The 15,372-nt window shown below is 47.6% G+C and overlaps 1 protein-coding gene across 1 annotated transcript in view; it reads right to left on the reverse strand.

The window, feature by feature from the left end:
• LOC141988758 (NACHT, LRR and PYD domains-containing protein 12-like) overlaps window positions 1–15,372 on the reverse strand; it is a 161,599-nt gene that overhangs the window by 133,667 nt on the left and 12,560 nt on the right. Inside the window, exon 4 of the mRNA XM_074954692.1 lies at window positions 4,744–4,761. Within this exon, the coding sequence (XP_074810793.1) occupies window positions 4,744–4,761 (18 nt within the window). The remainder of the gene's footprint in view (window positions 1–4,743; window positions 4,762–15,372) is intronic.

Consider the following 15,372-nt stretch of genomic DNA (forward strand, 5'->3'; position numbering starts at 1 on the left):
CACAGAACCCTGGCAGCACCCATTGATCCTCAAAGGCATCGAGACAGCCGGCTGACACTGCCCAGAGGAACTCTGCCCAGATACGTGAGCGGATAAAAGAACGAAAGACCGCCCCACAGTCGCAGGGCCCCCCTCCACAGCCAACCTCCTCTCCCTTGTGTTATGAATGGCCACCTTGGTCATGGCCAGGAGGAGGTTGACGAGGTGGTCCCACAACTTTGTGGGGCCTTGGATTGAGTGTGCGTAAATAAACAAGTGCGGGGGAAAGTGCAGCCAGAACCTCAATAAGAGGTTCTGGAGGAGCTGGAAGAGGGGCTGCAACCTGGTGCACTGAAGGTACACATGTGCCAGGGTCTCCCTCGCGCCACAGAAGGGACAGGCTTCAGGGACAGAGGTGAACTGCACCAAGTATACACCCGTACAAGAGAGTGCTAGAAGGTAGATACATTAGTTCCAGAATGTTAAAGGCCCTCTTCCCTACTAGCTGAGAAGGGGTTACCTCAGGTCAAGGAGGGACACCTGATTTCAATTAAGGCCTGTCTGAGGCCCTTAAACCCCCACCTTCTCTGGGGAGAGAAAAGGGCAGAGAGAGAAACAAGCAGCTGCTAGGCTAGAGTCATTAGGGAAATAAACTTCTCCACGGTGGGAGGCTGGGCTCCTTCCCATAGGGGAAACTGCCAAACCTGAGGCTTGCTGGGGGAAGAACTGACACCCCAGCGCAACGACCGGGGTGACACCCTGCACCAGGGAGAAGGCAGCAAAAGGTAACCCCCTGGGTTTTCTTTGTTTATGAGACTGCTTCCTTTTCGTTTGGTGGAGGATCAAGCCTTAGGCCAACCTTCAGGCCTACCCTGAAAGTATGACCAAGGGAGCACAGAAGGGGGAAGGCAAACCTGGCCGTGAGTGAGGCTGATTACCCCAGGCCTGCTGTGGCCACAGGGGGAAGCACTATTTCTGGCAAGATGAAGGAGGTGCCTTGCCACACTATAATAAACCAAACAGAACTCTCTGTCTGTTTAACAAAAGTCCTCTGGCCATTTAAAGATGGTTTATGTTTTTATGGTTCCATAGTTAGGGTAGAATTGAGATTTGCACTTGAAGCACGGATTTGACCATTTTGTTATATACGAAAAATATGGTGCATCCTCCCCAAATTACAGCTCTTACTCTTTGAATATAGAATGAGTTTTTCAAGAAACTACAAGTAAATTCGTTAATTAGTTTATTTAATTAAAATTATTTTTAAAATAGGCTCTTTAAGAAATTTGGCACCAGCCATCAGTATGGATGCACCATTGGGGCACCAAAACCATCTTAATTCTCTGTAGTCACCAAAATCTAATGCATCTTTAAAAAGCAGTGTAATAAAGAGCTGTGAAATGACACTGTGCACCCTGTATTCAATCCCTGCACATGGTTGTAAGGTTGTAATAACCTTTGTACAAAATATGTCTTGTGAGGTATCTTTTGAAAACTAATAACACACTGGTCAATAATAATCTTGTGTGATGTATTTACATGGTTGCTATTAAGAGTTATGGACATATGCTGAATGATGACTAAACTGTGTTCAAGCCAGGCACGTCCGGGGGAGTTGGTAAACAGGTCTGCCTTAGACAAAGGAACGTGAATTTGATCCTTTGACCAGCCCAATCTTCAGGCAAAGAAAATGATGGAACATTTTTACATACCAAGTGAAAAAGGTACCAAAAATGTATACCCAGCAGGAGACAGAAGCTTGTGGCTCAAGGAGACCCCCACGCACATTCTCCCCCCCCCCGCCCCATTTCTCCTCCTACCACACTGGGCTGGGGCTTCTGCCGTGCAGCAGGGTGGTGGGATTAGGGACTTCTGCCCTGCAGGGAGGCAGGTCTAAGGGCTTTAGTCCCCTGTGGGGACATCAGGGCAGAAACCCTCACAGACCAGTGTTGCAAGCGTTGCAACTTTTCTAGAAGCCACCACCTATCAGGCCTCCAACACCCCAGGCACACAGGTCTTCTCCAGCATCAGAGCTCATGCCGGACCTCCACGTTTCCCTACACTTCTCTGACTTGCAGAAGCACCGATGTGACACCATCATAGGACCCAAACACATTAGGCACATCACCAGGGGCTCATTCACCTGCACATCTACTAATGTGATATATGCCATCATGTGCCAGCAATGCCCCTCTGCCATGTACATTGGCCAAACTGGACAGTCTCTACATAAAAGAATAAATGGACACAAATCAGACATCAGGAATGGTAACATACAAAAGCCAGTAGGAGAACACTTCAATCTCCCTGGACATTCAATAACAGATTTAAAAGTAGCCATCCTTCAACAAAAAAACTTCAAAAACAGACTTCAAAGAGAAACTGCAGCACTACAATTCATTTGCAAACTTAACGCCATTAATTTGGGCCTGAATAGGGACTGGGAGTGGCTGGCTCACTACAAAAGCAATTTTCCCTCTCATGGTATTGACCCCTCCTCATCAATTATTGGGAGTGGACCACATCCACCCTGATTGAATTGGCCCCGTCAGCACTGGTTCTCCACTTGTAAGGCAACTCCCTTCTCTTCATAGGCCAGTATATTTAAACCTGTATCTGTAATTTTCACTCCATGCATCTGAAGAAGCGGGGTTTTTTACCTACGAAAGCTTATGCCCAAATACATGTTCGTCTTTAAGGTGCCACCAGACTACACATTCTTTTAGCACAGTGAGTGTCTCTGGCAGAAATCCTGTGACCAACCTGACTTCCTCCACTACAGATTTGTTCTCTCCTCTTTCAGTTCCGCCATCTTCCTATCTAAACAACTCTACTTCGCCAGCTTAAATGAATCCCATGCCTGCAATTGAAGGCACCTATTTTTCGCCTTTGACTTCCCCTTCCCTCCCCCTTACTTGACCTCACTTTCCTTTGCACAGGATGACACTGACTTCTTCAAATAAATCATTAACAAAATCCCTCACCTCACACTGCCCTCCTACCGCTCTTCCCTCCCTTTTCTCAGCCACTGACACAGAAACTTCTTGTCTGCTGTTCTCCTCCAACCGCCGCAGTGACTCGGTTGTGATGTTCCCCTCTGGTGTTATCCGGACCGGTGATCTACTAGCCCTCTCCAATCCTAGACTCTGGAAGCCAGCCTTACCCTGCTCTGCTGTGAGAACCCCCGCTCCTGGGCCGTTCACGCACAGCCTCTGGCTCCCAGCTACTTGCAAGCGAATGACACTAGCCAATATCTCCGGTCCCAGACACAACCCTAGGAACTTCTGTCTTGCAGTGTCCAGTTATGCCTGCTGGATGCTACAAGCTTATATGAGTTCATCAATTTAACAAAGAAATTGATATGTACCAGGCTTGTTATCCCAAGGGGAGCCTCTTACACACTTCAAACCAAACGCACTGCTTCAGGTAGAATAAACAAATTTATTAACTACAAAGATAGATCTTAAGTTGTTATAAGTCAAAGCATAACACATCAGATTTGGTCAAATGAAATAAAAGCAAAACACATTCTAAGCTGATCTTAACACTTTCAATGTCCTTAAAAACTTAGATGCTTCTCACCACAGGCTGGCTGGTTACTTTTCAGTCAGGCTCTCCCCTTTGATCAGCGTTTCAGTCGCTTGGTGACGGTGGTGTCTGTAGATGTAGGTGGAAGAGAGAGAGCGTGGCAAAATGTCTCTCCCTTTTATCATGTCCTTTCTTTCCTCTTGGCTTTGCCCCCTCCCACTTCAGAGTCAGGTGAGCATTACCTCATCACAGTTCCAAACTGACCAAAGGAAGGGGGTGACTCCCTCGAGGATCTAACAGATTCTTTTGTTGCTGCCTAAGATAGTGTCCATTGTTCCTGTGAGGCTGGGCTGGGTTTGTCCCATCCATGCCCTGACGTGGTGTGAACTGCCTCTCTGTTCTTGGAGAGTTTTTGCATGGACTTGCTTTAAGCCATGAGGATACATTTTCAGCTTCATAACTACATACATGAAATCATAATCTATAATCTTATTATAACATCACTATAACAACCATGCTCAGTGCATTATGAGTCTTCTGAAGACACCCAACATGACAAACTTTGCATTGGATACCACATAATCATTTTATAAAGATGAACATGGGGGTGTAGGGTGTTCCCTCGAGGTACGGACCATCACATCTGTGATGGGGTGTACCAACACTGCACTGGGGAGGCAAGGGTTAAAGAGCTGCTCAGGGACCCTCACCTCTGATGGGTATGCTCTCAGTGGAGGGCACATTGAAAAGGGAGTGACTTAGCTCAGTCTGGGCTGACTGAGGAGGAGAGGAGTCAGGTGCAGCAGCCTCCTGCAGGGAAGCCGTCAGGACTGAGCCTCATAGCTGATGCACTGGAAGACCGTACACTGCAAGAGCTGGGTGATGACTCGCTGAGGCCAGTGGAAGTGACTCCAGAGATGGATCAGAGGGGAACACATGAGGGACCCCAAGTCCAACCCATGACAAAGTCTGAAGGACTGGAACCAGGGTAGGAAGTGACCCAGGGAGTGCATGTAGGGGTATCAGGCCCTGAACCCTGCACAAGGGCTACTGTTTCAAAGGGCCCTTGGTCAGAACCTGGTGGAGTAGGGTGGGCCTGTGTTCCCCTACCACCTGCTCCTTGCTAGTAGGTGAGGCTACTCTGAACCACAGCCACTAGGCAAAGCAGACTTTGGACTCTCACCAGTGGGTGACACCACCCTGAGCTCTAGCTGCTAGGCAAGGTGGCCTATGGACTCTTGCCAGTGGGTGACACTACCCCAAATTGTAACTACCAATGAAACTGACCCTTGGACTCTCACAGTTAGGCATTACACTGCGGAGTATCGCCATTAGGCAGTACTGCTGGCCTGATCACACAGCCAACCCCCCAACACATGGTGGATAGCCTATACCTTGGGAGAGCACCCTGTAACCCCCGTAGTCCTCATTTACATATAATTGTGATATTGCATATAAAGCATTCTTTGTAAGGTATCATGGAAAAGGTTATGATCTAAGTTCCCTCTAAGCTGCAAGGCCACGTGGCCATACAGCAGCATATTAAGCATCGTGTAGGTGCTCAGGGCTGCAGCGGGGAAAGATGCCTCTCCCTGCTGGCTCCGCCCAAACCCCAGACCTACCGCGGCTGGGGGAGAGGCGCCTCTCCCTGCTGGCTCCGCCCAAACCCCAGACCTACCGCGGCTGGGGGAGAGGCGCCTCTCCCTGCTGGCTCCACCCAAACCCCAGACCTACCGCGGCTGGAGGAGAGGCATCCCTCCCCCGGCCTCAACCCAGCCCTGGCCCAGACCTGCTATAGCATATGAAGTTATTAGATTATGTTGAACAGTTGTCAGTAAAACATGCTGTAAATTGAGGAATCAGCCAGATATTAGCTCCACAGAGGCAATATCAAGGAAAGTAACCAATGCCCGGGCGGGTGTCAAATAACCATCAACAGTCATTGTCCAGCAAGGGAGCTACAATTCAAGGACTCACTTGCATAAGGCCACACCAAAGGAATTGCTCAACTTTGCTGATGACTCAGCAACGCCCACCAGACATACCTGTGTTGTATTCTCTAAGCACATGGACTAAGGGTATAAAACAGAACACGGGCCCACTGCTTGGCCTTTTCTCCTTCCCCCACCTACGCTGCAAGCAACAAGGACACTCAGAAGACTGAAGACTCTAACAGAGGAGGCTGGGTCAGGTTTCAAGGGTGAAACCTGTGTACTGTGAACTGCAATATCCACTGGGGTGAGAAAAACCACTTAATCTAGATGTTGCCCAGCCTAATAGGGTTGAGAGTTTAGACTGCATGCTTATCTTTTATTTTATTTTGGTAACTAACTCAGGCAAAAAGTCAATCACTTATAATCACTTAAAATCTATCATTTGTACTCAAACTTCTTTTACTGTTATCTTTACCAGTGAGTTTGCCTGAAGTGTTGGTAAATCTGCTCAGGTTTGCAAAGGCTGGCATATATCCATTTTCCATTGAGGAAGTGATGAACCAATTAATAAATTTGCACTGCTCATCTTCAGCAGTGCAAGATGGTATATTCCTGAGGTACAGTGCCGGGAGCTGGGGGGATTCGGCTGGCAGCTTTCTCTGTGTGATTCATGAGTGGCTCTGGGAACATTCATGCAATCTAGCTGGGTGTGGGGCTCCACGTGTGGTTGTGCTGAGTGATCACAGCGCCTGGAGGGGGTTGCTGCTTGTCACTAGCAAAGCACTGTGAGAGACACCCTAGGCTGGAGAGTTAAGGGGGCACAGCGGTCCCACAATCCCAGGCTGCACCCCAGGGATCCCATCACAGTGGAGAATGTGGGCATAAACCGGGTCCTGTTAGAAAGGCCAAGTGAGCAGGTTAAGGGGACTAAGTGGCAAGGAAACCATGGACACAGAAAAGCTGTTGAAATGGTTGTTGGAGAGCCAGCAGCAGCAGGTGGCCCAGCAGCATCGGGGCAGCTGCTACAACACATTGCGGCCCAACAGCAACAACCAATGGCCCATCCACAAGAACAGCAGCAACAGCTGATGCATGAGTTGGCGGCCTTGCAGCAGCTGCAGCAGCAAGAGTGTCTGATCCAACAGATGTCAGTACTACTACATCTGCAAGGGGAAACCAAAGCCGCCATGCCTGGGCTGGTGGGAGACAACCCCTCTGCCAGGCTGCCCATACCAGTGCATGAAGATGGGCCCTGAGGCCTTCCTGGTCACCTTCAAATGGGAGGCCACCACCGCATGCTGGCCACTAGAACACTGGGCTACCTTTGTGGCTCCCTAGTTAACCAGCCCTGCACAAGCCACATATCAGAACCTAGATCCTACGGAGGTGCTGGGCTATGCCAAGATGACGATGGCCATACTCAACCACCTGGGAATCAGTCCAGAAATGTTCCAACAGAGGTTTCGTCAGGAGAAATCTCCCCTGAGTCGGACCCCATGTGGTGTCCCAATTTCTGCGGGACCGCTGCTAGTGCTGGCTAAACCCAGAGAGACAGACTGGGGTGCAGATAGTGGAGGAGATTGTGATAGAGCAATTCACCCAAATTCTCCCAGCTGGAGGAAGGGACTGGGTGAAGCACCATAGACTGTCGACCCTCCCCGAGGTGATGATGCTCATTGAGGATTACATGGCTGCCAAGGACCTGGCCCCTTTGGCTCTGAGACCAGGAAGCCGCGGGAGTAAGGACCCAAATTCCAGCAGAGACCGGATGAGGTGAGAAGAAAAGGGACCACTGACCTGACCAACCCTGCAAGAGGTATCCTCAGCCAGAGGGAAGATCGTCAATATTGAGGCCCTACACAGAGGAGACCAAAAACCCTGAAAAGAAGGAGACACTGCATCCTAGAAAGAAGCATGCTGTCAGGGGTCCCGAAGGGCCAATGCTTTGAGTGCAGACAAGAGGGGCATATCAGGTGAGAGTGACCCTTTATGGACTGTAGCTCTGTTGAGGCATGGGCCACAGGCCCCATGCTCAGAAGAGGGGCCTGCCCAATCTACTGCTCCAGTGTGGGTCAACAACACTCAGGTAATGGGCCTAGAGGACTCAGGTGCAGCCAGATTATTGTCTAGATCAGTCTGGTAGGATCCCCTGACACGGCTCGGGCCCCCATCTACCTCCAGTGCATCCACGGGGACGTACAGCCCTACTCGGTGACCAAGGTACAGCTCAAAGTAAAAGGCCATGAGGAAACCTGCTGTGTCAGCCTTGTGACTACCCTTGCCTATCCTGTAATCCTGGGATGTGACTGGAGGTGGTTTCCTGAAACAATGCAGATCCTGTAGCAATGGAGCAGCAACCACCCCACAGAAACAAACCCAGGCCCAAAAGTAAGGGGGTTCATGGACTGAAAGGAGATGGAGGACTCAGGTGAGAGTCCCTCAGGGCAGGCAGAGCCACCAGTGTTGCGCCCCATAGAAGCGGAGGCATTAGACGAGACAGGCCAAGAATGCTTGATGAACAATAGGGACTTTGTGCAGGAGCAGAGAGAAGACCAGACCCTAAGTCATGCCTGGGACCAGATAGTTACCCCTGATGGGGAGTGGAGTGGGGATCTCGGACATCACAGGGACCCCACTTTGAAATCCACAAGAGCCTGTAGCAGTAACAAAAGACCCCCAACCACAGAAGATGCTCCAACAGCTGTCAGTTCCCAAGATACTCTGACAGGGGCTATGACACCTCGTCCACTCGGTGCCATCTGCCAGACACTTAGGGAGAGAGAAGATGCTTCAAAGGGTAGCTGTCAGGTATTTTTGGCCAGGCATCAACAAGGTTTGTGTGCAATTTCTGTGCCTCAAGCCCTGGGTACCAGCTAACAGGGCCCAACAGGATGCCCAAGTAGTATTTGAGTGGGTAGGAATGGACCTGGTGGGACCCCTAAAGAAGAAGAGTGGGTCTGGGTTCCAGTATATACTGGTGATTGTAGACCATGCCATCCCGTTGTGCACCACGAAGGCACCTGTTAGAATATAGACTTGGCTGTCAGCCTGAGATAGAATTTTGTGTTTGACTTTTTGATACTCTTATATCTTATACTAATATGAAGAACAATGAAGAAGGACACTGTGTGTTGCATTTTCCACAACCAGGTGAGGCCTTTAATACAAATGGAAGAGATAAGGGATAGAGGAGTTAAAGTGTTACAGGGCATGCTGGAAGTGCAATATATAAGCATATAGTGAAAGACTCCCCCTGTGTTTAATTTGTATTGAAAGGTGCCAGAGCTCAACCCTGGCACAAATTAAGCACTGGCAGAGCAGCTCACCTTAGCAGTGCCGCTTAAAAAAAATAGCTGAACACAGAACTTTAGACTCTGTGCAGATGAAGGTCACTTATTTTAAAATTGTATTTTTAGTTATATTTGTAAAAGAAGAACTTAAAATTTGTGTGAAAGTAAACACGGTTCCAAGACTGATACTAATCATAATGATGGAGTCAAATGTTAGTGAGTCATATACGTGATTGTGATCAGTAAACAGAATGCCAAAATAATTTGAAAAATAAATTCCCATTCTTAATAAAAGAGGGAAAAAACGTAATCACATATGTTAAAATTAAATAAATACATTCTTAGTGGAGTGAAAAACAGTTGACTAAAATAGAGTAGATAACGGCAGTAACACAGAATGTGTCTGTTAGACAATGTAAGCAGATTTTATTTGTCTCTACTAAAGAGAGGGTACAAAGTATCTAACTTGTACTTCTGATATCTGTGTTAAGGCTTCAAAACTGATACCTCAAGGTTTTGGGATTGAGAATATTTTACTGTATTATCTAAATTTACATATAAACTTAAAATATGGATTTAATTGGTGTTTGCATTTTTTCCTTTCTTTATATAGGAATTAAATACCATGTTCCTGTCAGCTAATTCCTAGGTTGTTATCTGCAAAAAAAGAGTTTTCATATGCCTAAGTAGCCCCTGGAATCATGGTTAAATTTGTACCCTCCTCCACCAAAGTCAGAAATGGCCCCCTGTTCGTTGACTTGGGGCAGCTTTATCACCACAAAATCAGCATGGACACTACAGAGTCCCCCATGGCCCAAGCCCGTTCTGGACCTAGTAACAATCAATGGGTCCCACTTGCACTCTGGACCAGTGGCTGCAGAAACTGTTCCTCTTGAGGTTACTATCCAAGGGCATTGAAAGACCCAACAGTTCAATGCCATCCATTCCCCACACTCCCCTCTGATCCTGGGAATCCCATAGCTGGCCCTCCACAACCTCCTTCTCTGTTGGTGTGTACTAAACTCAACTTTCACTCAGAATTCAGCCAGCAGCACAGCTTAATGGCAGGAAGTTGGCAGTGGACAGTAGTTCCCTGGTGGTCACAAACCAGGGCATCTGGCCTGGCAGAGCCATCCACTGAACTGGTCCTCAACCTCCATTCAAATACAGTGACTACAATGATATCTCTGGGGTAAAAATGCAGATGTCTTGCCCCACACAGGGACCGACTGCCCACTCAAGTTACAACCAGGGACAAACATTCCATTTGGGCATATAAACGCCAGGCCTGAGTGGGCCGCACTGTGTACCTACCTTCAATAGACCCAAGTCAAGAACTTTATTTGTAAGTCCACCTGACCTGCTGGGGATTCATCCTCCTTGTTTAAAAAAAAATGGAAGGCTACACCTGTGTGCGACTATTGGGCCCTGAATCAGGTCACCATGAGAAACGGATACCCATTACCACTAATCCCCGAGCTAATGGGCCATGCGAGCACCGCTTGAGTATACACAAAACTAGATCTCCAGGGGATATACAACCTATTATGTGTTCGAGCTGGGGATGGATGGAAGACTGTCTTTCCAACTCATTAGGGTCACAACAAGTATCTCATGGTGCCCTTTGGTTTGACAAATGCACCCAAAATGTTCCAACATTTTATTATTGACATACTCTGGGAGATTCTGGATCAATATGTGGTAGAACTCCTGGATAACATACTTTTTTTTTAACAATACTGAACACCACACCATGCACGTCTGTTCCATCTGGAAGAGGCTATGCGACCATGGCCTCTATGCTAAGCTAGAAAAGCGTGCCTTGGATCAGTCCTTCGTAGAATTCTTAAGGTTCATCCTACATCCCCCTGGTATCAAAATGGACCCGCACAAGGTAAAGGGAGGCCTCAAGTGGGCAGCACCATGGAATGTTTGTGAACTACAACAATATTTACTGGAGCTTATAAGCTTCTATTGGCTGTTCATCCTGAGGTTCTTGGAGCAGATCACCCCTTTTACTGCCCTGCGCTAGAAAAATACCAGGTTCCTCTGGTTTCCTGAGGCCCAACAGGCCTTTGAGCAAATAAAGCTCATGTTTATCACCACTCCCATATTGGTCCACCCTGACACCACACAAGCCTTCATCAGCAAGTGGATGCTTCCAAACTGGCAATTGGAGTGGTGGTATCCCAAAAGCACAGTCCTCAACAACTGCTACATCCATGTGCCTTTTACTCCTAGAAACTCACACCCACAGAGCAAAATTACAACATTTTAGACAAAGAATTCATGGCCATTAACATCGCCTTTGAAGAGTGGCATCACTATCTATAAGTGGCCTCATACACCATCTAGGCATACACCATCATAAGAATCTAGAATATCTGCATAGGTCCAAAGTCCTCAATGTTATCTTAGGTAGGCCTCATTCTTTTTGTGCTTTGATTTCCTAATCGCCTATCATCCAGGAACCAAAAACAGCATGCTTGATGCTGTCCCAGAAGGGAGAATTTTATGCTGATCTGAAGGACTCTAATCCTAAAATCTCCTGCATCGTTAAACCTCATAACTTTCTGGGCATGGCCTCCTGCCAAGACCTGCTCACTCTCATACAGCCCATGGGATCCCTCCTGATGAGCAGAACCCATAAGTAAGGAACTCCATGATGTCAAGACAGGGTACCTACATGAAAGGGCATATACATATCTCCACCCTCCCCCAGCCTCCAAGGACAACAACTCTACAAGTATGTCATGACCCCCCACTGGCAGGACATTTTGGCCACTTTAAAACTCTGTGTCCAGTCTCTTGTTTCTTCTGGTAGCCTTGCGTGTGGGCCAGAGCACAGGCCTGTGGGTCTCTTGAAATGCATGGGCCCATTCCAAGGTACTGCACAATAAACCCTTCAGACTCCTGCAATCCCTCGAGACTTCATCCAGCCTCTGGACAGTTGTTGTCCTGGATTTTGGAGTAGAATATCCTGAGTCCAATGGGTTCATGACCATTCTGACAGTAGTGGACCACCTCACAAAAGGTGGCACTCTTCATCACCTGCACTGGCCCAACCTCCTCCCAGGAAATTGCCTGGCTCTGGGTGGATCAAATCATCCACCTCCATGTCCTCCTGGAGCACATCATCCATGACCACAGTATGTAATTTATCTTCCACTTCCGATGAGGAGCTCACTGGATTTTGGGCATCTGCTTCTGTCTCTCCTTCACCTACCACTCCCAGACAACAGATCAAATGGAAAGAACCAACCAGATCCTGGAACAGTATCTTTAATGCTTCATAAAATTTCACCAGAATGACTGTTCCTTGTTGCTACGTCAGGCAGAGTTCATGTACAAAAATGCAGAACATGCCTCTATATGGCAAAGCCCCCTTCCCCACCCCCGACCCTGCTTTTTTTGGACTGTGGGTTCTACCCTGGGTTGACTGGATACAACAGCTATGCCAAACCCAGGATGACCTTAATTTCACCTGGAGAATGCCAAGAAGAGCTAAAAACATTATGCTGACTGTCAATGACTGGAGGGGCCCCCCTTTCGGTAGGCCAGAGGGTATGGCTCTCAACAAGATACCCATACACAGACAGGCCAACTCGTAACTGGACTACCAGTTCCTTGGCCCCACCAAGTTCCCTGGCAAATAAACGCAGTCATATTTCTACTCGACTTAACTCGTTCCCTCCGAATACACTTGGTTTTCCATATACTTCTGGGAATTGGTGCAGGATGTTCATTCCATTGACATGGTAAACACCTTCCACAAAAAACACATTGGAAAACTCAGACCACTACTGCCTGGGGTGGGGCACACTAGGGGCATGGGTGATCTGAGGGTCATGGTTCCCAAACCCTAGCCTGTGGTTCCCAAGCAGTGTTTAGACCATGGCCCCCACCCAGCAGATCACCAGAATCAGTGGAGAAGGGAGCTAGAGGAGCTAGCCCTCTTGTAGACCGGCCACTGGAGGAGGTCTTGACAAACAATTTCACAGAGGGTTACTCAAGTATTTACTAATCAGCAGTAGAATATTGTTGATCAAGAAACCTGGACTCTATCCCTCACTCAGGGTGAGGAATGTGGTTTATAGTGGTTAGAGATAGGATAAGCAAAACTGGTGTAGTAAACATGAGAGGCAGTATGCTTCAGTGGATGAAATTGAGGTTTATTATGTGAGAGAGCTGGGGTCTGTCCCGGAAGTGACCCTGCATAATCTCTCTGCCAGTGTCTTCAAACAATGGGGTGTGTTCAGCCGTTCTTTGGGAACTGCCTTCTAAGGTTGGGGCTCATGGCCTTGGTCAATGAAAAGGGTAATGAATTGCATGAGAATATAATATAAGCAGCACTTAGAAGAGGTGAGGTTTGAACTCCTGGGATCCTGTTTCCCAGACTTAGGAAGTTTACCTGATACTATAGTGGCATTTGGTGAGAAAATCCCTCAGACTGAGTGTTGACATTTGGGCAGTGGCAGATGCATTGGCACATTTGTCTTGGTGCACAGAATTACTGTTATGATTAAAATGTTATAAAATGCACCACAGACAAACAGTACCTATGTCTAACTGATACTAGCTGCCCAAAAATGTTGTTAATGCAGAGTTAAGGTTGCCTTGTACCCTTGCAGAATGTGGAGAGTGGCGTCACTTAATCCTCTGTGTGTCAGGGTTTGCTCCACAGCAGCCTCATGGCCCACCAGAGCACTCTGCACCCTGCCTCAGGGTCTCCAATGATCAGCCACTGCCTCTTGTGAAGTCCTCTGCCATGGTGCTTTAGCCTCTGGCTAAGGCACTCTTCCGTCCCTGCCTTCCGAGGTATTAAAGTCCCAAAAGAAACAAACCAAAAACTCTTAATAGGGTCATCCCACAAGTCTTCAGCAGGACCCTGCCCATTTATGCTGGGCATGTCTCCAATAGCCAGTCCTTTGGTCAGTCCCCCAGGGCTCCGTCATCCAATCCACGGGAGGCTCGTCCAACTGGAAAGCTCTCAGCCTCCTGGATGTAACCAGGCTTCCCTCACAGAGGGAGAAGCAGGGCTCTGCTCTCCTTGGACAGCACCCAAGAGAGCTAGGTTGTCTCCTTTTAACTGCCCGCTCCACACCTGACATCTGTTGCAGCTGTCGTAGGGTGGAGCTAACTGGGTCCACAGGCTCTCATTAATCTCCTCCTTGTCAGCATGAGGCCTGTATGCCCCAGCACAATCTGAAAACTAGGAAACACAAAATTGAGCTACACATCAGGCTGCCTGCAAACACTCTGGTTTGCAAAGAGCCCCAGACCAATTGCATATGTGCAAATTACTGTCTCTGGCACATTCATAGAATCATAGAATATCAGGGTTGGAAGGGACCACAGGAGGTCATCTAGTTGCCAGGACTCAAGCCACATGGGAGATCCAACATTTACCCTGAACAACTTAAATATTCCTCCCCCAAAGGGGAAGTGGATGCCAAACACTAGCTGAGTAGTCCGGTTAGGTTTGTGGTGAGGGTTGAATTTTTCTATCAAATTTGAAGTGAATTTGACAAAAGGTTCCTGGATTAGGACACTAAAAATAGAGATCTTCAACATAGGTCAAAAAGTGATTTTTTTTTTGCCACTTTCCAGTCAAACAACAAAAAGAAGAAAGAAGTCAAAACAGTTCAGTGGATTCCCCTAGCTGGGATCTAGTGCACAGAACCAAAGTTATTATCACTGATTATTTGTAGTACAATAGCCCCTGGAGGCCCCAGCCAGGATTAGGGTCCCAGTGAGCAAGGCACCGTATCTATACATTGTAACAGACAGAGCTTATACAACAATTATTATACACAGAGCTAGTAGCGACTCCTATTGTTAAGATTGTCGGACACTTCTCTGTTTCCAGTGGCTTATAACTTTGCCAAATTTTAAGCATTTGGGCTGAAATTTTCCATGCCTGGTGTTTCCATCAGGCTAAATATTGTGACAGTTTCTGCTAAAATGGTTCAGCCATTTCTGAGAATTAGGTTGTTTTCCCATGATAAAAAAATCTTGCAACTTTTTTCCCTCAGAAGCTCTAGCTCCCCCTTGTTTTGGAGCAGGGAATTGAAATTTTGCAGGGGGAAAGGGGTGGGGCTGGTCTGTGTGTCAGGGACAGGCCTTTTGCTATTCCCTTGAAAATATGGCCAAGTTAAGAGACTCTGAAAAATCTCCTTGCATGCTGACAGGTTTCAGAGTGGTAGCCGTGTTAGTCTGTATCAGCAAAAAGAACGGGGAGTACTTGTCGCACCTTAGAGACCTACAAATTTATTTGGGCATAAGCTTTTGAAATCAGAAGTCAGAAGACAGCTTATGCCCAAATAAATTTGTAGGTCTCTAAGGTGCCACAAGTCCTTCTCATTCTTTTTTTAAAATCTCCATTTGCGCAAGCTCTGTAGAGGCTTGTTAGAGCTTTGTAGCTCAATTTCTTCTGAGTTTTTGTTGTTGCTGCTGTTTGTAATCTTGTCAATCACCCATGGTTTTTATTACACCGCCATTTCTGCACCACAGTAGCTGTTCTCTCTCCCTCCACTGGCCTCATTTCCCCTTCCTTGTTTTCCCTCACCCCTCTACAGTTCCCACCTGCTCTATTGACTCCATCCCAATCTCCCCTTGCCTCCCACCAGCCCAAATAGATA

The sequence above is a fragment of the Natator depressus genome, chromosome 6 (genome assembly GCF_965152275.1).
Source record: "Natator depressus isolate rNatDep1 chromosome 6, rNatDep2.hap1, whole genome shotgun sequence".
NCBI lineage: Eukaryota > Metazoa > Chordata > Testudines > Cheloniidae > Natator > Natator depressus.